General features: G+C 45.1%; 1 protein-coding gene across 1 annotated transcript; it reads left to right on the top strand.

Moving 5' to 3' along the window:
• The first annotated feature begins 208 nt into the window (after positions 1 to 208).
• On the top strand, positions 209 to 17,033 carry LOC135809047 (CCR4-NOT transcription complex subunit 9-like). The gene is made up of 9 exons (XM_065322304.1): positions 209 to 721; positions 4,475 to 4,527; positions 5,876 to 5,943; positions 7,329 to 7,416; positions 8,530 to 8,636; positions 9,605 to 9,700; positions 12,873 to 12,971; positions 13,483 to 13,580; positions 16,003 to 17,033. Exons 1-9 carry the CDS (start codon positions 579 to 581, stop codon positions 16,172 to 16,174), a joined length of 924 nt encoding a protein of 307 aa, XP_065178376.1. The 5' UTR covers positions 209 to 578; the 3' UTR covers positions 16,175 to 17,033.
• Positions 17,034 to 19,693: the final 2,660 nt, after the last annotated feature.

Consider the following 19,693-nt stretch of genomic DNA (forward strand, 5'->3'; position numbering starts at 1 on the left):
CGTTGCCATGGCGCAAAAACTGCCGCACTCCTAGACCAGCGTCCCTTTAGTCCTTCGCGTTTGAATCTGCAAGATGACGTAGACCATGGTACCATGGTACATTTATGTACGTCATCATGCGCATACAAACATCGTAAAAAAATGTGAAATAAACTGGCCGGATGCTGAAAAGTGAAAGAGATCGAAAAAATAGACTATTAATTTTCTAGTTCTTGCAAGCAGAACTAAGTCAGTGTGTTACTTACTTGCAGAAGTAATCAATGCAATATCAACTGGCTGTTGCAGAGCAATATACAGAGTACAAGCTGCTTTGTTGTCACCGTTGTCATACCCTGGTTTCCTGCAGTTTAACTGAAGTTCGTAATCCTGCTCTACTACCTACTCCTACTATCTACCTGTAGGAAGTGGAGTCATTTTTGACTGAGTTTTATTATCCTTCTCCCTCTTCACCAGCTCTGTGCTGATGTTTTGAATTGTATAATCTTCCTATTGTGAGGGCCACTGACTATTCTCCCATTTCGAGTTTAGGGTGCTTCTTAGTAAACAAAAAGTAGTACTACTTCTTAGTTCATGTAGAAATGGCTGCTCCACGTGAGCCAGACACGTCAGCTGCCGCACTGTCAGCTCAGACTCTTTCTGATCCCGAGCGCGAGTCTATCTATGAGTCCATCAATGAGTTGTGCAACCCAGAAACTCGTGAGGCTGCCTTACTTGAATTAAGGTGAGCCCATTCCTTTGAAGCATGTGCGTGTGCGTCTGTGTTTGTCTGTATCTGCGTATGCGCATGTGTCGGCGTATGTGTGTTTGCGTGTGCGTATGTTTGTGTGTGTGGTGTGTGTTTGTGCGCGCGTATGTGTTTGTGTGTGTGTGTGTGTGTGTGTGTGTGTGTGTGTGTGTGTGTGTGTGTGTGTGTGTGTGTGTGTGTGTTGGCCCTGGGTTCTCAGTACCCAGTTGCCAAAGCTGGTTGGTAAAATAACTCCAATTTCACTTCAAGGTACCAGTGCATCTAGTGTCTGCTTTTATCAAAGCAGCGTGCTGTCTATACTGGTTACCCCAGCAAGTGTAGGGTGTGCATAGGTAACTGTCTTGGCCGTCCTATTCCGATGTACTCCGTGTGGTGTAGACCAGGTGTGCATGGGGGGGGGGGGGGGGGGTCGATTCACATGTTTCAATCAGAATCAGATCCGCTATCGTTGCTAGAAAGAGAAAATCTGTGGGTGCACATACAGTGCATTTGCAGATTTGCGTGCTTCTCTTGCGACGGGCGCATACACGGTACATGGTACATGGTGTGTGTGTGTGGAAGCAGCATACTATCGGGGGCAACCAGCCCCGAAAAAACGTACAGAGTGCACAGGGCTTGGTCATTATCACATCACTGTGTGTTCCATCAGGGTTCTAGCCAAAAGGGGGTGGGCAGCGCCCCCCTCCCCCCCCCCCCCCCTACTCTGTTTGAGCCCCCCCCCCCCCCCTGTTAAAAAGTGCTGCCCCCCTGCTCTGTTTGAGCACCCCCCCCCCCCCCCCGTGAAAAGTGCCCCCCCTACTCATTTCCAATGTTTCGTGTTTTTCATGCAATTCAACGAAAATGCAGCCGAAAGTCACTATTAGATGGTTCATAAACAGGCCCGTAGCAGCCCCATTTTGGTTGGTCCGGCAAGATCCGACTTGATGCTCCCCCCCCCCCCCCCCCCACACACACACATACTCATACATATGCCGGTACATGTACATGACACACATTGTACATGTACATGTATATGCATGTCATCGTGACCATGCAGAGTGACATAGGGCGAGAAAAGGAAGACGGACGTTCTGCATGAGTCAGGAAAAAGGGCATCAGCATGTTGTGTCCGTCCAAACAGAACATGTTGAAGCCTGTGAAGGCATAGCAACAGTATCTAAATGCATGTGATAAAAGAACCAAAATGTACCTTTGGAGGAGGAAAAAGGGTATTGCAATGGAATATCTTCGGTACAAACCCTATCTAGAAAGAATTGGAGGAAGAAAAGAATCCGAACACGTTTCAGGAAGTACAGTGTAGAAACACTCACGGGCATGACTGTCCTCATGACCTTCAGCAGGGTCATACTCCTGATGACATGTACAAAGTAGGTCTACTACCGGCACTACTATGTAATAGAGAGGTTCCGGGGTACGATTTTCCGTGCCAAAATCCGTATGGGTGCTACGGATTTTTTCCAGGCGTGCTCCATACGATTTTTCGGCACGAGAATCCGTGTGGACTGGCTTTCATACGAACCATGCTTCGTATGGAGATTTTGCGTCATCGGGTGCAGAAAGATTTTTCGCGTACAAATTTGGTACGAGAAACATCGATTTTTCGCAGGAAGATTTGATTTCGGTACAAATTTTCAAAATAAAAAGGCATAGCGCGGGAATGTGACGTGTTTGCGATCGTAACCTAGGCAATGACGGCAAACACATAAGTTCCGTACCCCGGAACTTTTCACTGCTCGAAAACGACGTATGAAAAATCCGTAGAGCCTCCACGGATTTTGGCACGAAAAATCGTACTCCGGAACCTCCCTAATACCTCTATACTACTTAGTGCACACACCATCATCATGGGTGGACATCCTGAGCTCCCCCCTTTTTTTTTTTTTTTTTTTTTTTTTTTTTTTTTGGCCGAATATTGGTCCGGCAGCTGCCGGACCTGCCGGACCGCCTGCTACGGCCCTGATAAAGGCACATTTGTCTGGGGCAAAGTCGAGGATTCGCCACATACGTTGCATTTAATGTGGCAAGACAATATTGGAAAGTGGAAAAATAGGATACCGGGTAACTGTTTCCCATGCCGCCCCTACTATTTTTACCTGGCTAGAACCCTGGTTCCATGTTGGCTAGGTGTGCATAACGCCGTAAAGGGTCAACGAATTACATGGATGTGCCGTTTACGGGGGATTGGGCAGTCATCAGGTGCAAGTCTTGCTCTGTATCATGCAGATCCTGTACATTTTCTTTTCTATGAAAATAATATGCAAATAGTGCACCTGCAGATTTTCATGCTTCACCTGCGACAAGTGCACAGTCATGGTGTATGTGTGTGCTTTGTGTGTTCTGTGTGTGTGTACAAGCTGCTATGGCTTCTGCCGTAGCATCGCTATCATGGGCGTCCAATGGTCCAGTGGTGTGTGTGTGCATGTGTGTGTGTCGAAAAAGAAGTAAAAAATGAAAAAAATGAAAAATAGGGATTCACTGGCCAGAAAAAAGCCACTTCAATCAGCTGTGTGGTGGATACTATGCTAAAATTAGTGGCGGTCAATCCATCAGCCTTGCAAGCTGTTGAATGGTGTAATCCCAGCACTAGTTACAATGTCTAACATAGCGGTTCGCTATCATTGCTTCTGCGATGGGCAGGTCTGAGGTGTGTGCATGTGTTGGCATTAGAGAGGTTCCGGGGTACGATTTTCCGTGCCAAAATCCGTATGGGCTCTACGGATTTTTTCAAGGCGTGCTCCATACGATTATTCGGCCCGGAGAATCCGTGTGGACTGGCTTTCATACGAACCATGTTTCGTATGGAGATTTTGCGTCATCGGGTGCAGAAAGATTTTTCGCGTACAAATTTGGTACGAGAAACATCAATTTTCGGCGGGAAGATTTGATTTCGGTACAAATTTTCAAAATAAAAAGGCATAGCGCGGGAATGTGACGTGTTTGCGATCGTAACCTAGGCAATGACAGCAAACACATATGTTCCGTACTCCGGAACATTTCACTGCTCGAAAACGACATATAAAAAATCTGTAGCGCCTCTACGGATTTTGGCACGAAAAATCGTACTCCGGAACCTCTCTATTGCCAACCTGTCGGAAGGCTACCGTCTTGCCAAAGCATTTGGAAGTTGGACTAGGTTCGGCTCCACAATCCAGTGTGTCGTTACTATTATAACTTTCATGGCTGAGGTTGTTGGTATGTCTATTGGCCCTGGGTTCCCAGTACTCGGTCGCCGAGGCTGGTTGGTAAAGTAACTCCAATTTCACTTCAAGCCGAACCAAGGTACCAGTGCATCTAGTGTCTCCTATCATAGCAGCTTGCTGTCTATACTAGATACTCCAGCAAGTGTTGGGTGTGTGTAGGTGTCTGCCTTGGCCGTCCACTTTCTGGTGTGCTCTGTGTGGTGTAGACCAGGTGTGTGTGTGTGTGGGGGGGGGGGGGGGTCGATTTACATGGCTTCGCCAGTTGTGTGGATTAGACAGTTATCTCGCGCTCTTGATCTGTTTCATTCAGATTCAGATCCGCTATCGTTGCTATAAGAGAACATCTTTGGGTGCACATCCAGTGCATTTGCAGATTTTCCGTGCTTCTCTTGCGACGGGCGTAGACATAGTCCATGGTGTGCGTGTGTGTGTGTGTGTGTGTGTGTGTGTGTGTGTGTGTGTGTGTGTGTGTGTGTGTGTGTGTGTGTGTATGTGTTTGTATGCGTTTTACATGCTTGTTAATTTCCAGTAAGAAGAGAGAGTCAGTGAGCAATCTAGCGCCGCTGCTATGGCATTCATTTGGTAAGGTGTTGTCCATGTCCATGCAACAAACTGTCAATTTTACTACATTATACTGTATGACTTAACCCTTTGTTGCTGTCCGATAAATTCACTCGAAATCAAATTAACGCAATGAATAGAGCGAGCTGCGCACTCAGAACAAACACCCTAAGCAAAACATTGTGTCATGTATAATTATCCCTTCAAGATTTTCAAGGCCATCTCATCGGAAGGATTTACTGTCCAATCAAAATCTATCCAATAACTCAATATAAATACGCACACTACAAGTAGTAACTTAGACCTTATTTAGCCCAAGCAATGAGAGCTGAAAGAAATCATACCAATCAACGATATCAAGTGACAAGAAATGAGATAAATTGACCACCAGAAAGTAACCATGCAAACAAAGAAAGTGACAAGTACTGAGCTAAATTTACGATTTACAAACAATTTCAGTGTAAACAAATTCTTTTTCAGCTTGGACAGGACCGATTTGGTGGTAAAGACGTAGATAGACACTCCAGTACACGCAAATATCTTAAAACTACGTGAACGCGACCATGCGGAAAAGCAATCATCAGTATAACAAGAACGACAATCACTATTCTGAACAAGATGGTTAGCAACAGCAGACTCATACACCAAATTGAAAATCAAATTGACCAAGAATTGATGGAGGTACGACAATATGAAATGTACTGTTGAACTGATATACATCTGTCAGTTCAAGTTCCACCGGTATGTGTGTGTATGTGTGGACACTGGACAGCAAAGGGTTAACACTACACTTGTATTTGTTCTGGTGCTACAGACCAGCATGATTTACAAAGTGATTTGTAGTCTTGCCTTCTCATCATAAGGTCCCACTAGGAAGCCAGCGCTGGTAGCAAGGAGTGTGTTGCATGCAACACTGTGACTTCTGTGGCTTATGTGTGTACCATTTTACATGTCAAGAGCAGCTGCTATGACAGCCATGGTCAACTTGTTGCTGACTTGCTTGGTGTGAGGGTAACAGGGATGCTGTTTATGAAGTGATTTGGCTGTTGTATGCCCATGAACCGAGGTGGTTGATCCTCCCACCCCTCCCCTGTCTGGCTTTTGAAGTTTGCATCTACCTCTCGGATATCAAGGCATAGTGGTGACCCGCCAATGCGAATGTTTCTTCTTGGGTGCTTCTTAAAAATTTCGCGACGCTTATTCCTATCTGGCTATTGCTGTACTTTACATGTGTGTGTGTGTGTGTGTGTGTGTGTGTGTGTGTGTGTATGTGTGTGTGTGTGTGTGTGTGCGTGCGTGCACGCGTGTGTGGTGGGCGTGTGTGCGTGGTGTGTGCGTGTTTGTGGTGTGTGTGTGTGTGTGTGTTCAGGTGTTGTGGCGGCTTTGCTGCAAGAAATAATGATGGTTTATCCCTTCATTAATCCGCCAACCCTCAATGTAAGTAGATGTGTTTGTGTTATCAGCTTGGTGGGTGGACGGGTACATCGTATTTACCGGAGGATAGTTCGCATTTTAGTTGCGCTAATTCGAGTTCGAAATCGTAGGTGGGCACTATGCTCCGGATATGAGAATCCATGCACTGCGAAAAGTAGTAGAATGCATCAAACTGTTGCAATGTTTGCCACCTTTGACCCTGCACAAGCCATATGCATGCACTTGTAGTGTCTACTGCCAGCTATGATGATGTTGAACTTGAAGATGAGGAAGATGATGGGCATGAGACCCCATAGGCAGCATGTGTAAATTTGAAATTTCATATTCTTGTCAATGGCCGCACTATATGTTTGTCTTGAGATACAGTGCATTTCAAAACTATAGACGCGTAGGGTTTTTGAAATATTTCAAATTTGGCTGGAACTTTTTGAGAATAGTTTTCGGAATATTGCTCAGGATCGCTCCACAATTACTCTCATATAGTTTCTAAAGGATTGGATAACAGACGCCCAATTTGGAAAAATTTATGCACAAAGTGATCACAGATTTTATGTGGTATAGATGCTGGCATAACGGTTTTTGCCTAGGTACGCGTCTATAGTTTTGAAATGGACTGTAGTAATTCCTTCAGGGTGCTCATTATTCCGAATGCCCAAACTGTTGGCCAAGAAAGGGAGGGGGTGGGCATCATACTCATGTGCACGTTGAACACGGTACTAGACATTTTGGTAATGTAGAATATTTGTTGATGAACAGATGGAACATGTTTAAACTGCCACCTGGTTGTGCAATTGCCTGGGCTGTAGGACTCTTCTTTGGCATGATGTGGAATGTGCATGTCTCACCCATGTGTCAGAGGCCAACTGTGTCCAAGGGCTGCACTTGGCTGGTCCCGTGGGTGGTTGTCATTGAATTGTAGTATCTAAGGAGTGGGTGGTTGTCATTGAATTGTAGTATCTAAGGAGGTGACACAAAACCATAGTAGTACATGTACTGGAAACAGTGTGTATTTCAGCCCCCCCCCCCCCCCCCCCCCCGCATTTAGAAGCTCTACATGATCTGTTATTTGTACACGTGACGGTTTTGATCGAGGCAGTAACGTGCTCCCAAGGACAGTTGTGTCGACCACGTTTCGGCAGGGGATTTCAGAATCCTACTTACTAACGGGGTTTATGTACTAGCCCGACTCGTTATAACAAGGGAGAACCTGTATCCGGACGGCTAGCTGTTTCGACCTTGTTAGGGCTCATCAGCGCAACTCGATATATACACAATCTCTGTCACTCCGTTATGTATGCTATGTATGCTATGTATGCTATGTTGATGCGGGTTTCTACTAGATAGGCATATCTTTGATATTTGTGTGTACTTTTTTAAACTGCTGCCAGGCTCAACAGTCTAATAGAGTGTGCAATTCCCTGGCTTTACTTCAATGTATCGCCTCTCACCCGGAGACTCGGACTTCCTTCTTGGCAGGTTAGCTGCATTATCTAACATGTTAAATTTTAAAACGATAGGAAAGTTGGTTGCTTCACACACGCCACACACACACACAATGTCGGCATGTTTTATAAGTCTTTGCTGAGCTGTTTCGACATTGTTTGGTCTTCGCAGTGGAGCTCAAAGTGACAAGTTGAGGCAATGAAATATAGTGGGCAAAAAAGCATAAATCTTCACTTAGCCAAAGTTAGAGCTTCTACTTGTGAGAACTACATTGAAGATGAGGCGAGGCAGTCTAACCTTTTTGCATGGAGCTGTGCAGCCATGCACTCCAAAGAAGCCAAGGCTATGAGTTAATGTTGGGCTCAGTGGTCTACTTTGAATGCTTTTGTTTTCCTCTGTCTGTCTGCACGCACCTGTTTGTGTGTGTGTATGTATGCGTGTGTGTGTGTGTGTGTGTATGTGTGTGTGTGTGTGCATGTGTGTGCGTGCAGTGTATGTGTGTGCGCAGTGCATGTGTGTGCATCTTGGTATGTGTGTGTACGTGGGTGTACGTGTGTGTGTGTGTGGGTGTACGTGTGTGTGTGCATGTGTGTGCGTGCAGTGTATGTGTGTGCGCAGTGCATGTGTGTGCATCTTGGTATGTGTGTGTACGTGGGTGTACGTGTGTGTGTGTGGGTGTACGTGTGTGTGTGTGTGTGTGTGTGTGTGTGTGTGTGTGTGTGTGCATGTGTGTGTGGCTGGGTGGGTATTGGGGATGTGTGGATGTTTGTGTATTTGTGTACATGTGTGGGCACGTGCACATGTGGCGATATAATATTGCCGTTCTTGTGCATATCCATACATCTTCACAACACTCTCCAAACGGTCTCTGGGCTACACCAATCACTAAAAGAAAAAGAGATATTAAAATTATTCGAATTTTCGGGCAAGGCCCATCTTCAGGAATGGAAGATGGGCCTTTGAAGATGGGCCTTGCCCGAAAATTCGAATAATTTTAATATCTCTTTTTCTTTTAGCGATTGGTGTAGCCCAGAGACCGTTTGGAGAGTGTTGTGAAGATGCATGGAGATAGTGGATGGCTACAGTGGAGTCTTCGCATTTTGAGAAATGTTCTTGTGCATGCTTGGGAATATTCTCTTTCTCCAGCACATGTACCACTCTACTTATATGGATTTCTGCATACGCAGAGCAAGGCACGTCCTTTTGAATACCTTCGGTTAACCAGTCTTGGCGTTGTTGGAGCACTTGTGAAGGTATGCGTGAATCATGACACGTGCAATGTTATTGTAGTCACTGCTGCTGCTGTTAATGCTATGCAATATTGTTTATTGTGTAGGCGAAGTCCTGGGTTGCAGTTTACTGCTGTGTTTGATCTCAATTGGCGGTCTCTTATTCAGGTTCAGCTACATTGCCTCCTCTACATTATACTTTTTAAACGATTTTTACATCTCTCAAACTATCCTCAGAAAACTGAATTTGGAAAGATAGAGGTCCTTGGCTTGCATTCATGTGAGTGAAGGTTCACTTAGTCTTTACTTTGTTGACAAGCAACTAAAAATCATATTGTGCAAAGAAATACTGAGCAGTACATCTGGCCCACTCTTTGAAGTGTAGAGATTGCTAAAAACAAAACAAAACATCTCGATCAGCAGTGAACTTTTTTGTGTAAGCGATCCATATTGCTGGTTGCTGATGGTGCTGTTACACTGTCTTCCGATTGGTACTGCATCATTTGGCAGCAGTGACTTTTTAGTTCAACTGCACTGCGGATATAACGGCATTTTGCGAATAACGACAGAATCTTCATGCCTAGAGCAATGTCCCATCTAACAGAAATACATATGATGAGACTTCGGGTATAAGGACACTTCGCGAATAAGAACACTTTTCTGATGCCCCGCCGAATGTCGTTATACGCAAAGTTGACTGTATAGTGCGTTTCAAAAGTATAGACCTCGAGAATAATTCAAATTTGAAATTTCTTCGGAATATAGCTCAGGCAGCTCACGCAATTTTTCTCATATATATTTCTAAGCGATTGGATAACAGACGCCCAATTTCGAAAGTTTTATGCACAAAGTGATCACAGATTTTATCTGGTATAGATGCTGGCCTAACGGTTTTTGAAACCAGACGTCTGGACTTTTGAAACGCACTATAATTACCAGTACATGTATACATTGAAGTCAGAGGGTGGTTTTGTTTTCTCTTGGTTTATTAGACCGATGAGCCTGAAGTGATAAACTTTTTGCTTACTACTGAAATCATCCCGCTATGTCTACGCATCATGGAGCATGGCTCGGAACTCTCCAAAACGGTTAGTACATGATTGTACACTTGAAGTATTATTGTATTTTAGTACAATGCAGTCAGACCTCGTTTAACCGCACACATCCGTTTCCCCCAAAAATATCCGGACAGGCGAGGGAGCCGGATAATCGAACACACATATCGTATGTTTTCATGACATATGCTGTAAATCGGTAACCAACAATTTTCTTCCGGGTGGCAAGGGATTCGGATAAACGAGGTCTGACTGTAGTACCGTTTCAATACGGAACACCGGCGGTCTAGACGGCTAGCTCCAGATCATGCACCTCGGCGAGGATCGACGCTCTCATGGTTTGGACTTGATTTGGTGTTGGCTCGAAGAGCACTGAATTACATGGATATACTACAATACATGCATGATATGAAAAAGAAAAAGAAGAGGAAGAAACTATAGATATAACCAAAGCTGTATCGCTTCCAACAGAGAACACACTAAAACTGAAAAGCACCAAAGGCAAGAGGCAAGAAAAGCAGCAGACTAGAACACGTCCAGAAAAGGAAGCTACCGGCACTGTACGGCAGTGAGCTAGCCAAGCATAAGTACGGGATCGTGAATGTGCGTGCGCGGGTACGACTGAGAGTGCCACTGCGGCACACAGAGACATAAAAGGTTGAGTCCAAACAAATGGAGTCCAGACGAGGCAATCCACAGTACAAGTAGTGTAACCAGAACTACTAAAAAGGACCCAGGTCACATTACTGCATGGCACAGATGCTGACCAGCCAATAATACACGTGTACGTAATACCAAAACTATATCCGTCTGTACACCGGCTGTGTATCAGTTATGCCCGTCATTGGAGGTATCCTGACTACAAAAATCCATTCACACAGTGCAATCATTCACACAGAAGGCAAGATGGATGTCATTCGGCTCTTTACATCACAAGCCATCATATCATGCGACCATTGCGCTATATTCGATGCACATATCCCCAGACTTCTGTTGAGGCATATGCATGTGTTCTAGCCAGGTGATTATGTCAATGGGGTGGAGTGGTTGACATTATGACTCATACCTCTGCAAGAATGGATCTTGTAATGGTCATGGCAAAGCATGATGTGTGTCCTCCTGTATGCAATCACCAAAAGAGGCAATTGATTTGAAGAGAAGAAAGGCTCAGGGTCAGATATGGGGTGATTGGTAAGAGACGAATCATACTCATCACAAGACCTGCTTATCATGAAGAACATTTTCAGCTCTCCAACCTTGGATGCTGTCGGGATTTGCAAAGACGATAGTTGAGAAATTTCTATTGCTAATAAGGATTAGCAAGACAAAATTCGCGTTCGCGTTCGCAAACATTTTTCAGTTCGCGAACTGGATTGCGAACTTTCGCATTTTTCGTTCGGAAAAGTAGTCGGAACACGAATCGTGGATTCGTGTCAGGGCAGTCATAAATTTACCACGCTGTACTGCCTACGTCGTGTCAACATCATGCATGTGCGAATTCTGTTTGCTAATCCTTCTCATAACGCGAATTCCGTCACTGAGTTCGACTTTCTTTGGAGAGCGAACGCGAACGCGAATTTCGTCTTGCTAATCCTCCGTAATATGTCTCTGGTCTTCCTAATCGATCGAGAAATAGTCGAATCACACCACTTTAAACTCTGTCTACACACACACACACACACACACACACACACACACACACACACACACACACACACACACACACACACACACACACACACACACACACACACACACACACACACACACACACACACACACACACACACACACACACACACACACACACACACACACACACACACACACACACACACACACACACACACACACACACACACACACACACACACACACACACACACACACACACACACACACACACACACACACACACACACACACACACACACACACACACACACACACACACACACACACACACACACACACACACACACACACACACACACACACACACACACACACACACACACACACACACACACACACACACACACACACACACACACACACACACACACACACACACACACACACACACACACACACACACACACATACACACTATGCACTGGATAGAAGTAAGAGTAGATACGCTCTCAAGAGTGTGCAACTCCTGATACCCTTTTTACGGGGTTTGCTAACGCCGAAAACTCACATCACCTGGTTAGTGTTCCCGTTGTACGTTTCCAGCTCGTTTTTAGAGGGCATCGGAGTAATAAAATAGCACTCCCCGACAGAAACCCACTCCGCTTATTCAACTCCCCAGCATGATCATGTCAGATATCTGGATTGCTCGCATGCTATCTCAAGACCCATGAGTGTATTTTGAAGACTTGAATACTCGTATTGAAAGACATGCCCTTATATCCGGAACATTTGTTTCCTGGCGAAATGAGAAAAACGCATTTTTCGCATATAAGGGTATGCACTTGTATGTGGATGAATACAGTAGCAATTTGTGACATTGACCATACAGAAAATGATGCTGTTTTTCCGTACAATAGAACACACAACCGCTGCCTTGTAGTACAGGTACATTGTATGACCATGATGGCCTGATTCATAGTGAATAATGGATCCCGACTACCTGCCCAAACTTTTTCTCGCACCTCACACCAGGCTGGGAACGCTACAGACAGTACTCCGGGTCAGTAGTACAGAGATGTGGAGGCCTGGCCACCTGGCTGCTACAGCTGCACACTGCGCGCACTACTGTCTCTACATGATTCTGTACAGCAGCTGTCAATGCCGAAATCATGCATTTCCGGGTTTATTGCGGTGAATTTTGTCAATAACGCGGTGCTTCACATGGCATTGCGGTTTTCCACGGGGACAGCCAATTGCTGCATAGTGAGGTCTGTGTGTGTGTGTGCCTGTCTATAATACAGTTGTACTGTTGTATTTTATGGATCCTTTGGTTAGACCTGTGCTTGTACGTCATCGTTCGGATAACCAAACTTTTGCTAAATTGTTTACCTGTCTGTCTGTCTGCATGTGTCTGTCTGTCTGTGCCTGTGTATGTCTGTGCATGGTACATGATGTATGTGTGTGTGTGTGTGTGTGTGTGTGTGTGTGTGTGTGTGTGTGTGTGTGTGTGTGTGTGTGTGTGTGTGTGTGTGTGTGTGTGTGTGTTTAACCCCTGTGTTCCTTCTTGTAGGTTTCTACCTTTATTTTGCAGAAGATTTTGCTTGATGAGACAGGACTGTCATACATCTGCCAAACTTACGAGCGATTTTCGCATGTGGCCATGATTTTGGTAAGCAGCAGTGAGAACCATGCATTTCACTCACATCTGCGTATCATGCAATCCATTAGGAAAATCCATGGACGGTTGTACCTCAAACTACCAGTATACTGTTGTCTTCAAACCAGTGCCTCTTCTCCCTGCCACATAGTCGCTTATGTAAAACAAGTGACGAATCCTCGGCCTCAGCCTTTATTATGTACATTATATTCGCGTAGATATTAGACGAGTCCGAAGGCTGTAGCCGGGGCAAGAGCCTTGTGAGACTGATAAAGGCTTTTTGGAACATGCTGGGGCCGTCCATAATTATCGATCTTTTACACCAAGAGAAAACGTTATGTTTATGGGTGGATGGGTCAAGGGGAGTTTCGTTTTGAAAAAAATATTGACATGTGAGACATCAAGGCATTCTTGCCGTCAAGTCAATGTATTTTTCGTTCAGGGGGGTGGGTGGGTGGCGGAGGGTCCTAACTAACTAAAATTTGTGCTTGCATTGGTGCCTGTGTTGGTGCGTGCTGTGTAGGGTAAGATGGTGCTATCCCTGGCCAAGCCCAAGGATCAATCTGCCAGGTTGTTGAAGCACGTAGTCCGTTGCTACTTGCGTCTTTCTGATAATCCCAGGTAAGATGATTGACGATTTCTGTTATACCTATTAGGAGTTTGTCTAAAGTGCATTGATAGCCTTAGAAGAACCTAGTTTGAAGTGTTCATGGCCTAAAGGCAACACAGCAGCACCTGCACTTGGTTTACTCAAGTAACAAAACCAACACAATGGCACTAACGGGTATCCACTAAAATTTGAGACAAACTTCACATGCCTGTACTCGGGTAATTTTTCATGTTTAGGCCAAGTAAAAATTTTGATTGTTTATCGTCCGCTCCCGCCCCGATTTTTCGGCCTCCCGGCTGAATTATTTTATTTTTTAATTCCAGTAAATGTACTGTATGTACTTCAATCTGTGCCTATACGGCCTCTAATGAGCATGGCTGTAGATCTTGGAAGGCAAAGTCCGCGGATTGAATCATACATGTAGGTGATATAGGCTTGAAAAGTGAAAGATATTATCAGCTGAATCATACATGTAGGTGATATAGGCTTGAAAAGTGAAAGATATTATCAGCTGCCTGGTTCTCTTTGTTGTCCTACGTTGGTTGTTTCACTTTTCCCTATTTGCATCCTCAAAATTATCTTGCAAGATGTTATTCATGGCTGACGATTCATCAGCTGCATCACATAGATTTATCTCACTCGGTGCAAAACGGCTTAAAAAAACAATTGAAGAAAGAGGCATGTCTACACTACAGTCCATTCATTGGAAACTGGCACCCTAACTTTTTGGTGTCTCTCTCACATAGTTGTAGATATCGTGAAAACAACAGTACATCCTGCATTGTGTGACCCGTGCAATTACTCCCTGCCACATTTGAGGGCAGAAAAATCCAAGAACAGGGAAATAGAAATTCAGCCAGGTTTTACAAAATTAGGACAGGTATGCCATGGCAAAATGTATGGAGAAGCAGATCCAAAACCCAGATTTTTGAGATTTAAAGTGGGTTTTTGATCCTCAATTCGGCCCAAATCCGACTTTCAAAAGCCAGCGGGCCAGTTTCCGATGAATGGACTGTAGGGGTTGCGAACACCTACCATACAGCCATACATGCAAAATATAAAATAAAATAAAATACCTCCCGTCCGCCCCGATTTCTCAGGAAAATCTGACGATAAACAACCAATATATTTTACATGGCCTTATATGTTGAAGATTGCTTTTGGCGAATCCCCCATTCATAGTAACCATGGAAAATAAAATGGCTGCCATCTTTCACCGTGTGCCAGAAAAATGGAGCTCATGAAGTTGGAAGATAGGCGAAAGTTGATTGGATAGTTCTGGTTGCAAAATAGAGATAAGGGTGTTGCATTCACTGTAAGACATTGTGTAGACAGTGGATTGCCACGTAGCGGTGTTTACAGGGTAGTGAACATGTTTGAGAAGGTGGAAATGCTGAAAGAAAAGAGGAAAGTGGTAGAAAAGCTGTCAAGCTGACTCAAAGGAAGAAGCATTGGGTGCCGGCGGATGCATGCACCGTGGTGGGAGTGTCAAGGAGGAGGCTAGGGAAGAAGCACGGCCTGAGCAAGTCCTATGTTCACAAATTTAAAAGTAATGGTGTGAAGCGCTACAAGTGAAAAAACGGCTCCAACCTGAGCAAGAACAGAAGCAGAAGCAACGTCTCCGCAGGCTCAGCCGCCAACATCACCAGTGCAGATCATCATGGATGATGAGAGAGCTATTTCCCTTTCAAGCATGATGAAATGCCAGGAAATGTTGGCTACAACTCGACTGACAAGGAGAATACACCATTTGAGCCGCCAGATATAAGACCAAAGCGAAATTCCCAAAGAACTCCTTGTGTGGCTGGCTATCAGTGAGAATGGCCACTCTGCACCGCTCTTCCGCGAACAAGGCATGGCTGTGAATGGTGAAGTGTACCGAGAGGACTGCATTCGTGCTCCGCTGGTCCCATTTATCAATGAAGTAGATGGAGAGGATCAAATTCTCTTCTGACCGGATCTAGCCAGTGGTCACTACGCATGGGACACAATTGCCCTTCTCCAGGAGCTGGAGATTGATTTTTGTGCGCAAGGACGACAACCCGCCAAATGTACCCCAGCTCTGTCCAATTCAGAATTTTTGGTCTCAGTTGAAAGATCTGGTGTACAAGGGTGGATGGCAGGCTGATTCCGAGGATCAACTGAAACGACGGACCCGCTTCTGCCTGCGCCAAATGGACTGGGAAGCCGTCCAAGCACAAAACTTGTGCTTGATGTCGACGCTAAAATCAAAATTGAGGAAAGCAACAGATAATGGTCCCAGAAGTGTCTTGTGAATGACTGACTGGATTATCACATCTTTTAATGTATACACACCAGAGTATGTGATGTAAGTATCTTATAACCTGTACATAGAAGCAGTTACAGTTTTGTCTTCTTTTTTATTGAGTAATGGCATTTCTCTTTTGCTATCTTTTCCCTTCTATTTGACAGGGCCAGAGAAGCGCTCCGCCAGTGTTTGCCAGACCAATTAAAAGATCAGACATTTGTTGCGGTTCTAAAGGATGATAACTCGACACGGCGGTGGTTACAACAGCTGATGAAGAATCTCACGGAGAGTGGCGCTGGTGCTATGATGTTGAATGGAGAGCCACAGCGTATGTAAACTGAATGGAGTGCCACAAAGTCTGTGAGCCATGATCATTGGCTGTGCAACATTTAAGCTGGTGATGTTTCTGTTGAAACAAAAGAGCTGCCTCTGGTTGGAATTTGTGTTGCTCTTCTTTCGTCCATATACCCGGGACTCTATCGTACGGTACGCTGTGTTTGTGTTGTATATAGAGTTATATAGAGTTATCTGTGCCCGTGCTGTGTCAGTTCACGTGCAATTGTGCATTCATATTCATATGTTTGTCCATAGATGCATGTACATGTGTGTGTGTGTGTGTGTGTGTGTGTGTGTGTGTGTGTGCGTGCGAGTGCGAGTGCTGTGCTAGTGCGAGTGCTAGTGCTGTGCTAGTTCGAGTGCTGTGCTAGTGCTAGTGCGAGTGCTGTGCGAGTGCTGTGCGAGTGCTGTGCGAGTGCTGTGCGAGTGCTGTGCGAGTGCTGTGCGTGTGTGCCTTGCAGCTGGGCTAGGCATACCGTCCCCTTTTTTAGTATATGCTGGGGTTGCAGTTTACATTTATGTTTCACACTTTACCTATCTTCTGTACATATTCCTCTTAGATTTTGAACATACCAATGCCGTCGCTGCTGCTGCTGCCATCATCGGCGTTACTCATGTGCAATCACTGATGTTGATTGTTGCTGCCGCTGTTGCCCTTTGTTTTGCGTATATACATACCCCCCCCCCGCGTATCTTGCACTGACTTTCAACGCATTATAAGCCGGTGACCTTTTGCTACGTTTTTGGTCTGGATGTACCATCATGAATGTCAATCTGTGTGCTTTGACTCCCATTGCGTGTACATGAGCTGCTTGTACCACTGCTTGGTATTCCAGGTGCGGCCTTGCAACCACCCTTACACAGCTTCGGTGACGTCACATTGTGAGTGTGCTACAAGTACTTACATGTACATGTATGTATGTCTGCTAGCTATTATACAGCCTGTAGGGTAGCAGGCGTAGAGTCGTGTAGCTAACTTACATGGCGTATTGTACATATGTAGAGACTAGAATTTACCGTGGTCTATACCCAGTGCATTAGAGCTTTTGGCATCAGGTGATAAAACTCGTACATGTGGAGACCCTGCCTGTGGCTGTGCGTCTATGAATACCCATGCGTATACTTGATTTCTTTGCACATTTGCTTGATCACTTCAAGTGGCCACCGATAATCCACTTCAGATTTCCTAAAATATATTGAGGCCGCACCTGCGGAGCAAAATCAGTACGGGCCTAGCACCTACATGAAATCTTCAAACTCGACTCTGTACTCGACAACTAACTTGGCCAATTATTCGCAAAGAAATCATAATTCATCGCCATTGCGATCGTGCACCCTACAACACACTTTCAGAAATGTTCGTGCAGCATTTCTTTCCATTGCGAGTGCGCGATCGACACTTCCATGACAACCCGCAGACAGGTGACCAATCAGAGTGACATGTAGATATATCTCCCTGTTAAGATGCACATTATTCCCGTAGCTATGCAAAAGACGTTACTTCAGTAACGTCCCGTACAATCAAAGACATCAAAATTGTACAGTATAAGGATGTCGTATAGCATGTCATACAACAGTACGATGAAATTGTGGGAGAAACCAGCGACCGCTTGGGAACGATGAACATTACAACAGTCTTATTATATTGTGAGTGAGAGTCAGGCCAAGTTTCTGAACATCAGTAGCGAGTGCTATCCCAAGCATTATGTTAGCATTACAAAAGCATAGACAGGATGCGTATTATAGGAGACCCAAGTTGCTGAAGATCAGTAGTCATTGCTGATAACGTGCAGAAAAACTAAATCCGCAGCCTCTTTTGCCGTCGGACAGTGCGTATTATGTGTGTAATGTGCTCCACAGGCAACCATGCATTCGGCCGTCAGCAACAGTTTTAAGCACAAGCACACTATCAAGGCAAGGGCATTATTGTCTTGTTGTATTGTATGGAATATAATTTTACCTCATTGGCTCAGCAGGTCAATGTATTACTACAAAAAGGCCAGAAAATCCGATTATGAGGGGCAGTTCTAATCACCTGGTCACCACGCCAGCAGGCGACAACTTTCACACCAAGGTTCAACTCGAGTGACAGGACTGCACCCAAAAAAGGTCAAACAGGCTAGTAAGTTGTACCCTGCAGGCACGGTGACCAGCTGACTGGTGTACGCAGGAGCACGTGACCGCTTGTTCAACCATGTTCGATTGGGAATAAAGGAGGAACGCTGCATCGCAGCCTTTTCGGACCAAAACCAGTCGACTCAGCGTCCAAAAGACTACAACATATGGGCCAATCGCGGTCATCCGTGCTTTTATAAGAACGAAATGGCGCTTTTAGTGACATTTTGCATACAAATCCCCATCTAGTAGAGCGCATTCACCCAGTTTCGGTGGAAGTGCGCGAGTTCGATTGGGATTAAAGTAGGAAGGGAGCGTCTCAGCTTTCTCGGACCAAGACAATTCGACTCAGCACCCCGAAGTCTACAACTGGTGAAATTTTAATTTTTGCCTTAACTTCCCCTTTAACATCCGATGATGGTAAAATAGGCTTTTAGCAGCACAATTTCAAGTCAGTTTTCAAATAGAAAGAGGCCCTAAATATCCAGGGTGGTCCAGCAAGACTGGATCAAAATCAACATCAGTTAGTGAATTCAACAATTGCCAATGTTTGGCCATTACCAAGGCCAAAACACCGACATTCCTCCTTCCCAGGCGTCGTTTCCAGTGATGAGTATGTAGCTGTCATTATGCTTCCTCCTCCGGGGCTAAATGTGCTGTCACTGGAGGTTGATACCAGCGGCTATGACTCTTGTAGTTTTATTCTATTTTACCGTAAACGTTGCGCACATGCAGACTGAAAGCTCTTACAATGTCACTCCCTGAAGGAATATCATTTTTGGGGGCGGACAGAACATTGGCAATAGCAAAAGTAAATATCGCGTGACTTTTTGCAGACGCTGGCATTGCTGGATTTTACTGAAATGACTCAAGCCAAGGTTTAAAAAGATTACGAATCACGTCGTCGTCTGATATCACTCACTTGAGTCACTAACTTCAACGGGGGGTAGTTCCACCTGCGGTGCCGGTAGGTGAGCGCGCGTGGAACTCAGCTTAGCGCTGCCTTGCCAACTTTTTGCTTTGTCGAGAGTTCGCGCGGGGAGAGGAGCGTTTCCTTCACTGCGGCCAGTTCGGGTGACTAAACTGATGAAGTAGAGGTTGCGACTTCGGTGTGGGAGCAAACCCATTCCTAAACTGATGAGAAGTAGGAGAAGTAATAGTTACTTGCTGCTTGACTTTCCGGATGCACGCAGTGAAGTAAACCGAGTTGCGAGAAACAGACGTACTACATCATGATGTAGACCCGAGTGAACGAAACCATGCCGTGAGCAGACATGAAGGAAACCATGGAAACCGTGCCGCAAGAAGACACGAGCGATCTATCATCTACTGATAATCATGATCTAGCGAAGGAACTCTTCTACCGGTGGTACTACTGCCACTACTGCTAGCGCAGCTGTTCTT

Source organism: Sycon ciliatum, chromosome 2 (genome assembly GCF_964019385.1).
Source record: "Sycon ciliatum chromosome 2, ocSycCili1.1, whole genome shotgun sequence".
NCBI classification, from domain to species: domain Eukaryota; kingdom Metazoa; phylum Porifera; class Calcarea; order Leucosolenida; family Sycettidae; genus Sycon; species Sycon ciliatum.